Source organism: Carassius carassius, chromosome 21 (assembly GCF_963082965.1).
Source record: "Carassius carassius chromosome 21, fCarCar2.1, whole genome shotgun sequence".
NCBI classification, from domain to species: Eukaryota; Metazoa; Chordata; class Actinopteri; order Cypriniformes; family Cyprinidae; genus Carassius; species Carassius carassius.
The window spans coordinates 16,427,330-16,445,991 of record NC_081775.1 but is presented as its reverse complement, the minus strand read 5'-3'; the positions used below and the strand labels follow the sequence as shown (position 1 = coordinate 16,445,991).

Here is an 18,662-nt window from a genome sequence, read left to right as displayed (position 1 = left end):
CATTTCAATTGTATTAAATACAATAAATACAAGTTATTTTATGTATATGTATAATTATATTTTGCAATATTACTGTGTTCACTGTATGTTAAATTAAACAAATTCAGTCTTGGTAAACATAAGAGTCATCTAACATTTAAAAAAATCATACAACCCCAAACTACAGTACGTTTCCTTAAAATAACTGAGAACAAATTAAATTGCAGAACTATGATACTGATTCATAAAAAAGCAGGAAGACCTATAAAGATGAGGAAGATCTATATCTAAAACTTTTTATTCCAAAAATGCAACACTTACAATTAAATATGACAATATTGTATCACCGTTATATGCCAATGTGTTCAGATCAAATTTTCACTTGAATTTATACTCTGTAGTGTGTATCTACAATGCGTAATTTAGTTTAGGTCACCAGGTCATTAATGAAGCAGACCTTTTTACTAAATTTAGCAGTTTAGTAGATCTTAAGTAAAATTATCAATTTGAGTGCATCTAAACTACCCATTTGTTACTAGCTTTCAGAGAAAAATGCAGTCTGGAGAGTTACAGCCCTCATAGCCCAAAGTCTTATTACGATTTTCTCCTTTGACACAAGCACTTCGGCTAAACAGGCTTAAATTGATCTGTATGCCTAATGACAAATAAACCCCTTTAAAAGTCTGTTATTGGATTCATATGTGTTTCCCTCAATAATCCCTGCGCCTGTGAGTCCAACAGCATTAAGCCCCTGCATTAAAGAGCCCGCCGTGTATGCTGTGGGCTTTACAAGTCTGCTCTGTAGACCTTCAGAGAGTGGAAGAGTGAGAAGGGAGGGGGAACTCAATGAGGCTAATAGCACCATAGTGGTCCGTGAGACCCGCCATCTCCCTCGCTCATTACCGAAACGCTGCTTTTTCTCCTACCAGACAGATGTTGGAGCGCAGCGCTTACGACCAGTGAGAAATGAGATGAAGTGATGCCCGAGTCACTTCACTACGTTTTTTTATTCGTGACTGCGGATTTCATTTCCCACCAAATGAGGCCCGAGGAATATGATGTAAAACATGCGGAGTCGTTTAACACGGGCCTCGTTTGAGTGTTATACGCTACCTCCTTTAAGAAGGCGCATTTATTTGCAAATTGGTATTTGACATAAGTCCAATTGGAGCTTGAACGTCACGGTTGTGGAAATAGTAAGGGGCAACCATATGTAATCAGTTAAAGCGATGTGTGTCTGTGTATTTCCTAACTGATGCCTTTTCCATGTGCACTGGAAAGACAAACACAGATGGTATTTAATGACACTGGAGATGTTGCTAGCTATTTTTCGGTGAGGAAACCACTCAAGCTTCAAGCCCTATTCCTCAGAAAAAAAGTTCAGCTTAGGCTTTTGAGAGAAAAGTGGGTGTTTGCTGATTAAAAAGGTAATGATCTGAATCACATAATACAGTGATATTTGTGTCCCTTATGCTGAAAAAACTGTTGAAACAAACTTTCCTTATGACTCAAAAATCACCGATCAAGCAACCTCAATCACTATTCCTCCCAAGAGCTGTCATTGGGGCAAAAGAGTATGCAAAAAATTTTGTAAATGTCATTGCATATGTCTGCAATATAGAACACAAAAAATATATATTTTGAAGAATGTTTTTGTACAGAGGAAATCAATAGGGTCCAAAACAACAACGGAAAGAAAGTAAGTCATACAACAACATGAATTATTGAAGACAGAATTAAAATTTTGGGGTAAACTATCCCTTTAAGCTTATGCCGAACACCACATTAAAACCCAGAAGTCTCCAGATACATGTTAAAGTGCTCTATGCTTGATGGAGAGAAAAAACCAAGAGACCGCAAGAGTTCTGCTTTCGTGCATCAGGAGCGGCAGAGCCTTTTATATACATACTGTTCATATAATGCTCTGGCTTTTAAAGACCCTGGGTCTACATTACAACCCTCTATGCTGTTCTCTAGCGAGCGAATGTGCCCAATTACCATATCAAATAAAAGCCATCAGCTATATGAGGTTTGCTGATTATGATGGGCTTGCATAGAAAGTTAGACGCAAGAGCTCTTTTAAGAACATGGCTTATTGCATCCTCATATAGCACAAAGCAGACTGTGGAAATTCTCAGCCATGCAATTCACAATGAAAATGCACACGTGTGCGCAAGCTAAAGCTAGTACACACGCATATCCAGGAATTCAGCTTCAACAACAGGAAAAACGTGGAGAAACTGCAAGCATGCACCTTCATGGCAATGGTTTTCAACAGGTACAGTAGATGTCCTAAATACATAACCTGCCTCTTAAGAGCATCATTGACGGCTAATAAAATTGATTTGCAAGCAACATATATATTGATAATTTCATTATTTTATAGTAGACATTCTGTAGATGTTAAAAGTAAAAAGCATGTATCAAACCGGGCCACACTTCAAACACACCAGCACATGTGCAATGTTTAGGTTTTCATAATGCTAGTCAGTCATCCAGTTGGCGATACTGGTTACAGCTTTGAGTTGATCTGCATCTGACATTGAAGTTTAAATACATTCAAACTTAAAATAACTTTTCTGATTAAATGATTGCATGTTGTATAAACCCCTCTGATGTGAGGAATGTGAAGTGTAGTGTGTGTGTGTGTGTGTGTGAGTGTAATAAAAAGCACATGACTTCATGGTTTATTCTCTCTAGCATTTGTTCCTCTCCACAGCCTCTGCCCTTCACTTGCTCCTCCGCAATTGGACATGGACCCTGGATCATTCCCGCACATGCAGACAAGAGACACATGTCACATCTCTCTTCTCACCCACATCCACACACACTCCTTCACAACATAAAAATCTCTGTATTTTTTGCAGGTTTTACAGTAAAACCACACAAAACTTGATAAATTTACATAAAGCAAACTAGTTTTACATTTTTTCCCCTTTTTCACCTTTTTAGACATAAAACAGTAAAAAATAAAAAAATAAGATATATTATACAAATTTTATGGCTCAGATAAATGAATAAATGCAATATTTCACAGGAAAAAATATTATACTGATCAAAGTATACAGATAAATAAATGACTATTAATATAAGAATATTTAGCGTTTACAAAGAATCTGTATTGTAAAGTTTATATATATATATTTTTTTTTTTGTTTTTCTTATTTTAATAATTATTCAAAATATTTTTTTCTTTTTTACTGGAAAACCACAAATATTAAGATTAAGAAAATATGATGTGATGTATTTGTCTGTCTGTACGCGAGGCACTATCCTGCCAATATCAGCATTAGCTCCTTTAAATTCCTGTATTTTCCCTGACGTGCAGTTACTGTAGCTCATGTAAGGAATGAGTCAGAAGTAATGGAGGACACCTCCCCACCTCTTCCTTTTAGTGGGGGCAGTGAGTGAAAAGGTCAGTCTTATTTTGCTTTATTTTATCGATCTTTCTGTTTGTAGTTTCTCATGGATCCCACCGAACTGAGCTCATCTCTAATAACAGTGCAAATGAGATTCCAGCCCTGGCAGTCGCACGTAACTGCGCATTTTTGGACTGACTCGTGCACTGTCTGATGCCAAAATATTCACTAAATGCAGACATTCCACTCTCTATCACATCACACATACACACAACTTCAGACATTAGACCTACTGTCTGTCAATTTGTGCTCTCAGGTTTTTGGAGAGGATCTGGATTAAGGGGCCTACTTCCTTTACCTCTTCCCCCATTTCCATAAATCAGCTTTCGGTTCAGGATGCAGCGCACGGAAAAAACTTCAGGGAAAGAGTGAGTTTGGGACTCTGAGGAGCAGAAGGAAACAAGTCATGGCAATCAAGCGCTCTGTTGGACATCTCTGCACACGGTAGTAAAAAGGAAAATGGGTTTATGCTGTCAGAGGCCTGCGAAGATAAAGCTGAGTGGCGTACATTACTGCAAAAATATTGAACGGGCCACAGGAACATCCATTTGGTTACGCAGAGTAACGGTAATGTCAGCACACAACAGGAATTTGGATTAGGCTCAAAAATACATCTACATTCCAGCGAACATTCAAAGGAGTACACAACCATATAAAACAAATGACGAAAAAGGAATTGCAGAAATGACCATGAAGAATATAGATTAGGAAATCAGTGTATCTGCGTGTCACTATGGTTTCAGGCGCTGTGGTCTCAGGGAAGGATTATGTTCCTCATGAATGTGACCTTAATTTCAGACAACCCAGCATTCCTTTCTTTGACACTGTATATACTAAGAAAGACTTCACAAGAGCTAAACCTTAGAGCATTGAGGAACTTCTTATAGTGTCTAGCCTTTAGATTACCTGCTCTAAACCAACAATATGGCCTAAACCACCAACAATATTACCTAATCAGCTTAACTGATTCAATAAGGAGTTGTGGTGCAGTGGTTAAATGAGAGTGATGCAAGTTTGAGTCTTTTTCAAATCTTTCTATCCTTTCTTTACTGTCCCTATAAATAAAAGCATAAAATGGCAATAATTACATGAAATCTAGAGTGGTAGCTAAAAGATCATGGTTTGAACCATGAATAGAGCAACTGAGTCACTTTTGAGAAACCTGAAACTTTCTTGAACTTCAAACTTATGAAATTAATTATTTTATTCAGCAAGAATGAATTTTGTCCAAAAGTGACAGTAGAGATTTTTACAATGTTAAAGAACGTTCTATTTCTCTCTAAAACAATTAAAAATGTTTCTTGAGCATCAAATTAGTTAGTGGTCGACCAATATGTGTTTTTTGTGTCAATTTGTGTTCTTTGTATTTAGTAAAGAGATATATGTGATGTAGAGATCCTTAATTGGTTATATGAATTTACAAGTAAGAGTTCAAAGTAACAATTTTCACTATTAACTAGATGATTGTTAGCATGCCTAATAATAGCATATTGGCTGTTTATTAGTGCTTATAAAGCACATATTCTGTATGACCATATTATACATCCCTAATCCTTCCCAGTAAATAAACTTAACAACTACCTTATTAACTATCAATAAGCAGCAAATTAGGAGTTTTTGAGGCAAAAGTTGTAGTTAATGGTTTGTTACTGGTGACAACTGGACCATAAAATAAAGTGTGAGTTCACTTAGAATAAACTTAAGCATCTGGCACTGAAATAAACAAATAAATGTACTTTTAGGATACAAGAATCTGCTAAAGTGACTTTCAAACAGGACACCTGTGGCTCAATACCAATATTTCACCTTATATAAATGGTTAGCAGCTATATATGTGGGAGGTTAGATAATGTATGAGACCATACTAGAGGTCGGTCCCTCTGTTTCTGTGATTAGCCAGTGCAGACAGGTTCTCTCATTAGCTTGGCTTTGGATGAAAATGGAGCAAAATGAAGCTCATTATCACAAAGCGTAACTAATATAGCACAGCAACTCCCCAAACACACATACACACACCACACACGCTCAAATGGGAGGCAATAAAACCCCATTCTTTTCCGGCCCAAAACTTTCATTTCACATAAAAGTGACCCTGATCTCAGTCTGGGGTTAGTGGGGGGTGTCTGGACCTGAACAGTGCCAATTACCTATGATGTAATTAACCTATGAGAGAGCGCTCGCTGCACTGCCTGTAGGCCCACATGCTTTTCTCTCGCCTCTCTGTCGCTTTAAGGGCCCGGCCTGAGCTTGATTTATGGGTGAGCTGAGGATGGGGCGCCTGCTTTTGAAGTCCATGAATGTGCAATATAAAATACACCTGGACAGAGCCAGGGGCACCCACTGCCTTACACAAGCAGGGGGTGGGGTGGGGTGCGAGAGGAAGGGGGCATGAGGAGAGGAGGGGTCACCAGTGTTTCCTTTCAGGTTGGCTTTTATGGCACCACTTCAAACAATTGCAGGCTCTCTCTCTTTCTCCCTCTGTCCCCACCCTGGTCATTGTACAGAGCCTGTAACTGTGGACTGTAATTGGTCTTTCTTCTCCTTCATGGGCCTGTCTCTCCCGATATATACACCCCCCCATCACTGTTCTCTGAAGTTACATGTAACAAATGTGTCAATTCGCCAGGTGCCAGAAAGACTGAGCTTCTCTACACGTTCGGAGAGGTGTGGTGTGGGAAGGTCTAAAAGCTAAGATCTGTAAAACATGTTCATATTAAATATAACCCAAATAGAGCTGGGTGATAAGTAGAAAATTGGTTTAATACGATAAATCAGTGAGTACATACTTCACTTCACTTAAAATACCATGTATTTAATATACTATGGTACAAGAATATGCCAATTATTCCATACATGGTATGTAATGGGGACCAAAAAGACCACACTGGAAAAAATTATTTTAGGTTTTTTATTCAAACCTAGAAGATAAAAGATAAGGATTTATAATCATTTTGAAGAAAAGTTATAATATTATTTAATATTATATAATATTCTTAATTGTATGTAAATTATATTATATTATATTATATTTAAATCTAAAAAAAGGTTTTAGAAAAAGAAGTTAAGACTTAAAATTAAGAACATTATATAGTTTTATTGTCATAACATTTGTTAAATTATCTAAAATCTTAAAATATCATATAAAAGAATTAAAATAAATATTATATTAGACTATATATTTTTTAATAATTTATCATAATTTAACTTAAATCTAGGGAAGGTTTTTGAATAATTTAAAACAAAGAAAAGACATAAAATAAAATAATAAAAAAATGGCATGTGATATTATTTATTACTAAACCAAACTAAAAAAAAGCAAAATAACATTATTAGTGATCTCAGATTTTTGAACCATTATGCATATCAAAATACCACTGCATTAGACATTGGCACTACACCTTGGCACCACCACAATACTTTCAGTAAGGGTTAACACAGATGGTAGCAGCCAAGGGTGTAGGAACATTGGGGGACAACCGTCTGCATATTTAGAACCAATAGCTACAACACGGCACAGTTGTAATATAAATCTATAGGGAAAAATGTATTCTCTTAGATTATCTAATATATGTTCTACAACAAGTTAGACAAATGTTACACAATAAATAAGCCTACAAAGAAAAGTAATACATTCGAGTAAATGTGTTCATGAGTAGTTTAAAAATATATATTAACATATTAATATATGTGCTGTATCAAGAGGTTTTCTCCTCTTTTCAACAGTATTTTTAGTTATTTGTCTTTTTAAGATATTGTTTGACTTTCTCCATAGCATTTAAAGTGGCTCTTTATCTTAATAATTCAAATAGATCACATATTTGACCATCAGCTTCGCGACAGATAGGAATGGCTCGCGCAACTCTTATTACACTTCTGGAGTGCGCTGGTGAATGCGCGCAGAGTATACGTGATGTGAGCGCCGCTCGTGAACTGCGCTTCAGTTATATTGTGTTGAGAACTGCTTCGTTTGGTTCATATATGAAGTTAGCGCTTATAAAAGCACCGAAAGTGCAATTTAAATAATTAATGAATAGCCTGATTCAAGGTTAACTATGGTATAAATATTTGGGGGGTTGTATTTGCTAGATTTGGTTATCCCCCCCCCCCCCCCACCAAAAAAAAAGAAAAAAGAATGTCCTTTGACTAAGACATATTCAGACAGAATAATCCCTTAGTTCCAGCCACTGACACACAAATATACACACCTACCACTGAAGTGACAAAAACAAGATCTCGGTGCAGACATTATATCAGTGCTAAAACTTGAAGATGACATAACCTAAATCACACTAGATGAAACACGCAATACACACGCTCAACACACACACGCAGGAGTTTATGATGCTAATTCTGCCATCTGATTTGTGAACATACTTTACTAGAGGCTCGACCGCACTGTTTGGTGTGCAGCCAGTCGACGTGCAGATTCCACATGTGCGTGAGCTTCAGCGAGACAAACTGTTTGACAATTTGGGTGAAGACTTACAGAGGAATCTTTATACACATATGCATAACTTTGAAGTTTAGATAAACACAGAGAGAAAAAGAATACACAAAAACATCATGCTCATGCACATGCATAAACTCATGCAGAATGAGCAACAGGTATCTTCCCTGGCAGGAGATCAGCCATTTTGTAGCTAAACCTCAAAGGAGTGACTCACTGCCATCACATGGCATGGCACAAGCTATTTCAGACCATGCCTTGATTTTTTTTCTTCTGTTATTAGCTGGCCAAGGGGCGGACACACGAGACGGGCGTATGTACGAGCCCTTCTCCAGCATTCAATGCCCTTCAGTACATCATCTGCACACTAAAATCTGATAGCTGTGCTCCATAACAAAACTATGTGCAAACTTGAGTGAATCTTAAACAGCAACTTGAGAAGAGCAGAAGTTGGAGTACTTCATTAGGCATGATAAAGCAAAACTACAGACGTTCCCTAATTTGGAGTGACTGAACTGAGGTGGAAATTATTAGGGAGCGATGCAGGGAAGACAAATGGATGGGATGAGATCTATTTTAAGCCTGCTTGGTGGGGTCTTACCTCTTTGAAGTTAACCTTGGGCCCTGCTCTTTTCCGCTTGCTGCCCTTTCCAGCAGAGCCACTGAAGTGAATCCATTTTGCAACCTGCGGAAGAGGAGGCAGAGGAGGGAGAGAGAGAGAGAGAGTGAGAGAGAGAGAGAGAGAGAGAGAGAGAGAGAGAGAGAGATAAAGTCAGAAGGTGAGATAGACAAAGACATCGTAAAATACCTGCCGCAACAAATTCGCCTCAGCAATGAAATAGTTAAACATGATGCACTCAGTACATATAAGCTCAATTCAACAGTTTCTGAGCTGAAGGACGTCATTCAAACATCAGAGAAACAGATACAACGACTGAAAGACACTAAATACAAAACATCAGGGTAAAATCCTTCACTTCTCACAAAACCAAAAATACACCTTCTAACTGTGTGATTTCCTCTCTTAGCCACTGAGTGATGCTCCAGGTACAAGAAACAGCGAATACTACCCGCAATTACACAACGAAACATGCAAACATGCTCTCAAAACAGAAGATCCACAGTTGTTGTAAAAGTTATTAATGAAGCATATGAAGTGCTAAAGGTAATACAATAAAGAACTATCAATCTGCAAAGGAAGTAAGATATAAACAGGTGTTCAATGGAAGCTTTAAGAGTTAAAAAAGTGCTTTACCTCTTCCTTGACTTTTTGCACCACTGGAGTCCGTAACCATTCTGAGCAGGAGTCCCTCAGCCACTGAACAAGAGGAAGAGATCAGCAGAATGTTGAGTGGAGAGAGAGAGAGAGAGAGAGAGAGAGAGAGAGAGAGAGAGAGAGAGAGAGAGAATCACTTGTTCCTTGATGGGAACTAACCACTCGAAACACGAAGCTCTGTGACCAGGATAAAACCGAGGACAAAATCCCCTCATTAAGTTGAAATGGAGGAGTTCTCCTCTAAAGATCCTCACTCGCGAGATCTTCTGCACACTCGCGCTGCACTTAACCTTATTAAAGCTCGCACTGTTGGCGCACTGAATACCTTCCCTCTCTGAGAGAGGGAGGAAAGAGAAAGGAGGGGAGCGAGTGAGAAAAGGAGGAGGCAGAGAGATGAGGTGTGCGTGTGGGGGAGCAGACGGCAGTAGCAGCAGTAAAAGGTCTGGGAGCGGAGCTTCATTGTAATCAACAGCGTTCACTCCCCGTGCAGCCAGAGGAGGGGCTGCTTGTCTCTTTCTCTCCGTCACACACACACTTCTCTCGGGGCCGCTGCTTCCAGAGGCCATGTCTCTTTAAAACAGATGAGCCGTGTGTGCGTATAGGTGTGTAAACACAAAGGCAGGTATAGAAGGATCTCACAAAAAGGCTGACACGGCCTCTCGCAAGTAATAAGAAACATGTGGGAGATAAGAGGAGAGAAAACAGACCCAATGATGTCACCTATCCATTTCAAAAACATCATGTCATGGTATCAGGTATTAGTACATTCATGTACCATGGTACATCAAAGTTCCTTCAAATGATAATCTGGTTTAATAATAAAACCAAAGACATTTTAAAATACACATCTTCTTGAGAAAATGTGTGAATGCTGTGATTGGTCACCAAGGCATTGCTATGTGATCGATCGGTTGCTAGAGGGTTATTTACGGGTTCAGGTATAAAAAGAGCCCACATCCTCAAGTCTTGTTCAGACAGGCAGCAAAAATCTGATCTTTCTGTCTATCAGTCCTAAAGCATAGTAGTTTTGTCATTTGAAGGAGGGTCATCATAGTTTTGATTTAGTTTTATTGATTGTTAGTTATTAGATTGTTATGATTGTTAGTTTTATGTATATTTTATTTAATTTTGTGTGTGTGCTGTTTTTTCTTTTTCTTTCTTTTTTAGTTTTTTGCTTCCAAAGTTAGTGGGAAAATTATATTATTGAAATACTGGCATTAAATATAAATGTTATCAAATCTGATTTTTATTTTTTTATTATTTTTACATATTCTATAATAAAAATAAAAAAGATTTTAATCAGGATAATAAATTAAATTGTTTCCAATTAAAATAGTTTTTATCTGTATTTCTGTAAACAAACAAACAAAGAAAAATAACTATGAAATGTCAGTCAAAAACCAAAACAAAACAATGTTATTAACTGCAAGGGAAAGACATTCTGGTTCCAAAAATATGGCTCGGGATTCTATTTAAATGCAAGTCAATTACTTCTTCCATTCGTTTTATTGTCTGCCAAGCAAAAATTGTAATTCAGGTTGCTTAGAGAAGTAGCACACCTCTCCTCAACAAAGTGATTCTTTATGTGCGTGCATGACTTTATTAGCCTCTTTAAGAGTTAAATGAATGTATTTTTGTTACCCCAGGGAGAAGAGAAAGTAAGTCTGCATGTCTATGTATGTGTGTTTTTTTTTACTTTCGTGCACTTTCGGGAAAGGAGAGTGGGCAGAGCAGAATTTGACTCTCGGGCTGCAAACTGCCATTGTTAACTTGGATACCACACATAGCAGTTTTATGGCCCAGATTGTCTGGTTCATTCCCGGCACAGCCAGGCCTTTGTGCGCCTGCAAGACACTGCAATCAGCCCCCTCTTACTGCCAAACTCGTAAAATACGCACACAAACACATTCGCAAACTCCCATCTCACACATGCTGATTCTATATACGGTAAATGTATTATTTCTGTATTAGTATGTCTGTATGAGCTCCTAAACACAGCACACTCAGAACTAAATTGGTGTTGAACAGTTAACAGTAGGATGTTGGCCTTGTGTTGGCAGCACAACAGCGACAGCTGCTTTTTCCTATGACAGATGTGCTAACTGCTCTCACAACTCTCTGTCTGAACTTGAGATAATTTTTTTGTACTTTATCATCTGTTAAATGATCAGACCTTCCTACTTTCTTAACACACACTCCTGGTGCTTGATATGATTCATTGATGAACAAAACATATTCGTCTTTGTAATCGTTCATCATAATAACTATAGGCTGAGCTTATTGTTTTCAGTTGTGTTTATGCATTCTTTACACAATGAAATGCAAACTACTGATTGTACATAAATTACTACACATTAAATCAGAATATTCCCATTACTGACTAAAATGATGAGATAATTCAAAATTTCTATTAAAATTTTATATACAAAGCAACACATCAGCTGATTCTTGAAAGAATGTCAACAAATAACACAAAGAAATGGCTCGCAGATGATGTTTTACACTGATTGGCTACTCTTTTGCCAATGGGTTCATCACTCAAAAGATTGATATCTTTTTCTTAAGAAAGGAAGCTGCCCAGGACTATATTTTGTGTTCTAGTTGTATTTAAGCTTACACACAGACACACACTCAAAATGTAACAGAAAATGTGGACAGAAATGCACACTCACACATTCTCAAACCCGTCCCTCAGACGCATACACACACTCAGTTCCTCTTCTGAGTGCTAAAATAACTGGACATGAACTTGCTCCTGATCGCTAACGTGGCAGTGGATTTGGCATTTAAGTAAATGCCACCTATGCTGTTTTCCAAAACCTAGCATGTTTACAGAGGCAGTATATTAAGAGAACTGTACCAACATGCAGATGGATACGAAGGTCCAGTAGACAACTTATACAGTCTCTTAAAAAAATCAGAGTTCACACACAGTTATTTACTCAAGTCATTTTTCATTCTATAGAATTGCGCTGTTAGCTTAGCAACTTGCTAACATCAAACTCTATTGAAATCATTTGCAAGTCAAGTCTTCTGAGGGGAGTACTTGTAGGCTGCTATGTACGTATTTTCCATATCTGTCCAATGAGATCTAGGATGCTGCCTAAGAAGAAGCCATCCTATGAAGGCAACAGGGTGCCTGCTAGGCTTTAGAACAGAGCTCTAGCTGTCAAAAAACAGCTTAAATTTGCTTCTGAGAATCCAAATGTCTTGAACCACAGCTATTGCCACACAGCCGCACCCCAGCTAATGACCTGAAAGCTGCTTTGCTTTTCTCTTTAAAAGGTACATGTCAGGATTGGGATTTGGTAGGCTGTTCTGAGCATATCCTTTCAGCATCAACCCACAGCAAGCAGAGTCAAGGGAGGTCATGAGATTCAGATTGTCCCAGCCTCGAACTCACCTCAAAGTGCAGATATAGCGACTTATTATGCTCGCGCAAATGTTTGCTGTCTTAAAAATAGCACAATGAAAAAAAAAAAAAAAAAGCTCAGTCCCCATCTCATCCCTCCCTTTTGTATGTGTGTGTGTATTTGGCTGATTGTTTATTGTGGGGTTCGACTATTTCCTGCCATTATTTATTTAGAGGAACGTTCGAGAAGAACACATTTTTAAAGTCAAAACGATGGCTTCAAACAGGGAAAAAAACAAGGATTTTATTCAAAAGTAAAACTGTTCCAGTGCTGATTTTGGCAGCCACGTGTCATTAGATCCAATGGCGGCGTCAATGAAAATGGCACCACACGTCAGTCTAGTTGGCGAATTAGTGTAAATCAAAACTGAGACAAACTGTGCTGGAAGGGAGGGAGACAAATATTTAAATGCATTTTTTTGAGACTTAGACTCAGGATGGATGAACGGAGAGGCATTTGTGGTTTTGTGGTCTTCGCTAGTTATTATAAAACACACAATTCTTAACGTAAAAAAAGAACTTCTTCATTCAACAGATTAGATTCCACACACACAGCCTCCACAGTATTCACTGGAAACATGATATCTTCACAAGTGAATCCCCTTTGAAACTTTAAAATGATTACTAAATCCTACATTAAACAGAACCCCCCCCCCCCCCCCCACACAGATTTATGGTTTCATACTAGTCACCGAATTGTTTAAGAGATCCGTTTAGAAATGCTGGAGAGTTTAAATGGATCTTAAAGCAGGAGGGGAACCTGCATCATTCATGCCATGTGTCAGTCTGGGAGAGATACATGCATGTGCTCTATGTTCTATTGCTCAAGAGGAAATGGATTAAAAATGGTTTTACATTATGGGTGACAGGCATGAGAGGTAGCACCAATACATCATTTACATGTTGTGTAACAAGCCTGCTTTTATTCATTTTGCATAATCATAGAGTATTTAATCTGGACTGAATAAGCAAACATCTAAAAATAAATCTTGGCTTTCTTCTTACCTCTGGCATTTCAGGTGTATCTAACCAGTCTGAAAAGATGGCTTCAAGTGTGATGCTTCGACTGAAAGAGAAATGTGATACATTCAGTAACTGAAAGAGATCAAGGACTTTGACTTTGGCTTTAACCCCTTACTTGTTACGAATCATGAAATCATGAAATTCCTTCGAAATTAAAAGCAACCTTAACAAGAAATCTACATGCAATGTAAGTAGCTGGGTTGGGCAAATTAAAAATTCAGGATTTTGGCACCTTTTCAATTCATGAGTTGGCACTTGAATTAAACTGGCCACATGCCACAGGATGTTAAACTAGAATGACATGAAAAGGAATTACTAAATTGCAATTCAAAAATAGAACATACGGTTTGAAACAACACAAATAATTTTATTCTTTTAAATTAATATTGATTTCTTAATATATTTATCTATAAACTGATTTTTCCGGAATAAATAGGAATAATTATGTATAAATCCCAAATTTAAGCATCAAAATAAATTTTTACTTTTCTGCCACACAATGCCAAAAAAATGTCCAGATGGATGTCTAAAAAATATATATTGACATCAAAATTATAAAATGTTATTGTAAAAAAATAAATAAATAAATAAATATTATATATATATATAATTATATAAAACCTATAGAAGGTGTCATTGCTTTATTATCATTAAAACTACACCTGAAGTAGTAATATTAATTTCTTTAAATTGCATTCCATTATAATTTGACTTTTTTTGGATTTGAATTGCAATTTTCAAATCAACTCTGAATGGAGCATAATCCTTATGACAATATAGTAAAGATTTGCTTTCTTTTCTCCTCTCAAAATATTTTTTCATGAGTCATTCACCACTCACTCCAAATCAATCTTGTTAACGTGCAATAGTGCAGACACACACACACACACACAAACACAAAGCACATATAATCAACTAATGGACTGTCTCTGACAGGAACAGTGCGTCTCCAACACTTGTGGCCCTTTGACACAACAGTTGAGCACATTCAGGTGATGACAAAGGAAAGGATGGAAATTTCTATCTCAGCAATGAAGAGGGAAAAGCCCTGAATGTCAGAGCAAATCACTATAACAGCACTGCTGTGTTGTTGCGGAATAAAAGCAAGGCTCATTCTACAAGCAAATACTTAAATGGATGCTGACACTGATTTAATGAAGCATAAATGCTAATCAAAAGAACCTGTAAAGACTGTAATAATGTAAAAACTGGTTATGATTAGTCAAAAAAAAAGTAAATATATAGTAGTAATAGTAAAAAAGGGTACAAGGGTATTTCTCATTCCTATGGTCAGATCAATATAACTAAATCTACCATAGTTTAAATAAAAAAATTGATATTCAGCAACTCTATACTGTAAAAATTATCTCACAAACTTATAAACAAGTATGTTTTACAAGAAAATACAATTTCAATCTTTTTTATTCAATGCGTTACTTACACTTTCTTTGTAATTCACGCACATCATTAACACATCCCTTTACACTGGTGTTTTTGTGAAGTGAACATCGCTTGATTGTGCCATCCCAAAGAGGCCCAAAATCACTTTCACTGACTTTTAAATTAAATGTTCCCTCCTGGTGGAATGACCTGCCCAACTCAATTCCGAGCAGCTGAGTCCTTAGCCATCTTCAAAAATTGTCTAAAAATCTCTTCCATCTTTAGTGCTAACTCTAGCACTCTCTATTCTAATTTTATTCTTAAAAAAAATGTCCCTTTTAGACTTGTCCCTTTTAGCACTCTATTAATTTATTAACTGCCTGTTCTATTTGTTTTCTTTTTATTACATACTGTAATTAAAAAAAACCTTGCTACGTGTACTGCGTTAAGCTAACAGACTTGTTATAGCATTAGCCTCTGCTTAATGACTAAATGTAAATGTAAATGTAATTATATGTTAAATTTGTTAGCCATCTCTGAATACCGAATTTTCCGGACTATAAGTCGCACCTTTTTTCATAGTTTGGCTGGTCCTGCGACTTATAGTCATGTGCGACTTATTTATCAAAATTAATTTGACATGAACCGAGAGAAATGAACTAACAGAAAACATTACCGTCTACAGCCGCGAGAGGGCGCTCTATGCTGCTCATTGCTCCTGTAGTCTACCCCTGAGCAGCATATAGCGCCCTCTTGCGGCTGTAGACGGTAATGTTTTCTCTTGGTTCTTGGGTCTAAATAAATGCGACTTATAGTCCGGTGTGACTTATATATGTTTTTTTCCTTGTCATGACGTATTTTTGGACTGATGTGACTTATACTCAGGTGCTTATAGCCGAAAAATACAGTATTTTTTTCCACCAAATTTATTGTAACTTTAGTAAAATCTTGGTAATTTTTTAATGAAATTCTGAACTAGTATTATATATACCCTTATCATGCAAACTTCTTTTCCATTAAGGTGCTGTGAGTGGTTTTCAACTAGGGTGTTTTGGGTGGTTACTAGGTGGTTATTTACTGCCCTGAGCCCACCAGCAAGCTTATAATACTATATTTTGGTCTTTAAAGTACATAGCTCAGGTTACTCTTTAAAGGGTTAGTTCGCCCAAAAATGAAAATTAGCTTGTGTTTTACTCACCCTCAAGGCATCCTAGGTGTATATGACTTTCTTCTTTTAGACGAATCCAGTCGGAGTTCTATAAAAAATTGTCCTGGCTATTCCAAGCTCTATCATTGCAGTCAGCAGGTGTTGCAGTTAAAAAGTCCACAAGTCATCAAATAAAGTGTGCAAATTCAGAATAAAAGTGCCTTACATGGCTCCAGTGGGGGTTAATAAAGGCCTCCTGTAGTGAATACATGTGTTTTTGTAAGAAAAATATCCATATTTCAAACATAATAAAAAAGTTATATGCTGAAGCTGTTCTGGTGTCTGTAATTAAATATAGAGAATATTAATTGGCTATTTTTTTGTCTTTTGGAAGAGGCATTCAAAATCCACTTGGCTCAAAATTCTCAATGGGCATGACGTCTCTGTCTCAGAGGCATGTGCGCTGTGCCTGTGTGCTGCATCATCCACCGGAACAGCTTCCGTGTATGACAGATAATGGAAGTGAGAGAAAAGTGTTTACTACGTTTGAAACATGGATATTTTTCTCACAAAAAAACACATGGATTCGCTAGAGGAGGCCTTTATTCACCCCCAGAGCTGTGTAAGGTGCATTTATTATGAATGCGCATGCTTTATTTGACGACTTGTGGACTGTTCAACTGCAACACCTGCTGACTGCAATGATAGAGCTTGGAATAGCCAGGACAATTATTTATATAACTCCGACTGGATTCGTCTGAAAGAAGAAAGTCATATACACATAGGATGCTTTGAGGGTGAGTAACACAGTATAATTTCATTTTTGGATGAACTAACCCTTCAAATCAGGTACACGTTAACAGAAGCTGCTATGGACTTCCTTAACTGGGAAGTGGTGTAGGAGGAACGGTTTGCTATGGAAGCAGTGATTAGTCTTTGATCTGACACAAGGAGGCCCATCTGTGATTGTTTCAGCACATCAATCTGCTGTTCCAGCGCTGTGCCGCCATGAATGTTTACACTTCTGAGAAGCAGACACAAATATTGAACGCCTTTACCTTTCAGTTTAATGTAATTCAATCAATCATCAGCCAGTGGCTAGGCCTTAATGAGCAAATGGAGACTACACAAAACCAAAAGAGCAATGGATGAAACAGGAGAGCAGAGATAAAAAAGGGAAAAAATTAACACTGTAGGTATAGTGGGGAGAAAGAATGAATGAAGAGAGCTGATTGTTTTACAGTTTGCCATGATACAAACATTTCTGAATACTGAAATTTCACAACAGTCCATACAACAAAACCTAAAATGCTAGGCAAAGCCTTTTATTAAAGTTAAATTGCAAAAATAATAGTTAATATTCATATAAATAATAACTAATTTAATTTTAAAAAAAAAGTACTTACTCCACTTATTTATCAATTGTTAAATACAGCTTAAAGCAAACACAATTGATCAAGAGTGGTGAGTGTTTTTTTCCCATGTATTATTGACTATACTAACTACAACTTTATTGACTATATTAATAACTTACAGAGAAGTGCATTTTGTTTTGTAATACGCACAGTTCAGAATTATGCTGAAAAGCAGCTATAGAAACCGAGAGCAGTTTGGATATTGCATTTCTATCATTCACCATGAAAAAGACCCACATCAGACTTACTCTAGGCTTCCCACTGGCCATAAAGCACAAAAATATTATCGAGGGCAAAGAAGCCTCTTCATATTTCTTCTATATAATACATCTTTGGGCAGTTTTAATGACAACATTATGTCAACGCGTCAATGATGAGACAGTGAAAAAGTGAAAATAAACATTTGATAAAATGATGGGTGAGTCTGGGCAAAAGAACCAGTGGAAAAATGTTTTGAAGTAGAGCTGGAGAAGAAAGATTCCTGCAGGGTTTGGTTTAGCTAAATACCTCCAACTCTACAGTCCCCACACTAATAATAATGGCAGAGCAGCTGAGGAGTTCAGTGAGCTACCAAAGAGCATATGTTTTAGACAGCCAGTGTTAATACCATTCCATCATACCTGCTCATTCCTGGAAATGTGTCCAAGAGCATTTGCAGGAAATCCTACAAGAGACAGAATACTGTTTGAATGGAAAGCAGTGTGTTGAAATCAAAGCTTCAAACAGAGCCTACAGTTAAAAATACTGAAATATTAATGTCATACTGTATTTCTACATTAATCTCAAAGAAGTTCCACAATTAACTTTTGGCCATACCTGACTATAGAGTGCAACTGTCTGGTTTGGGAAGGAAAAATTCCATTCATTTTCCCCATAAGTCATAAGGGAATTGATTATTAACAATGATTCATAACCCTTTAATGACAGATATACTGGATCCCTTCAGTTGCTCTGCACTTTCAAACTACTTTGTATATTATTCATCTTTATATCAATAGTTTTATATTAATTCTTGTCATTTGCAGCACTTCATGGGATCGTAGATCTTTCATATCAAAGCTGTGAAGTACCCTTGTCTTTCGTCAGATTTTTAAATACTATTTTACTTCAAATAAGAGTATGTAGCTTCACTTGTAGGTAATTAGTTTGGTTCGTTTGGTTTTA

The 18,662-nt window shown here is 37.0% G+C and overlaps 1 protein-coding gene across 2 annotated transcripts in view; it reads right to left on the bottom strand.

The window, feature by feature from the left end:
* Positions 1–18,662, bottom strand: part of aopep (aminopeptidase O (putative)) — an 83,261-nt gene that overhangs the window by 33,641 nt on the left and 30,958 nt on the right. For both annotated transcript variants that reach the window (XM_059503517.1, XM_059503518.1), the window contains exons 10-13: positions 18,119–18,162; positions 13,539–13,599; positions 9,101–9,163; positions 8,447–8,530 (exon numbers count right to left, since the gene is read on the bottom strand). In XM_059503517.1, coding sequence (XP_059359500.1) covers positions 8,447–8,530; positions 9,101–9,163; positions 13,539–13,599; positions 18,119–18,162 — 252 coding nt within the window. The remainder of the gene's footprint in view (positions 1–8,446; positions 8,531–9,100; positions 9,164–13,538; positions 13,600–18,118; positions 18,163–18,662) is intronic.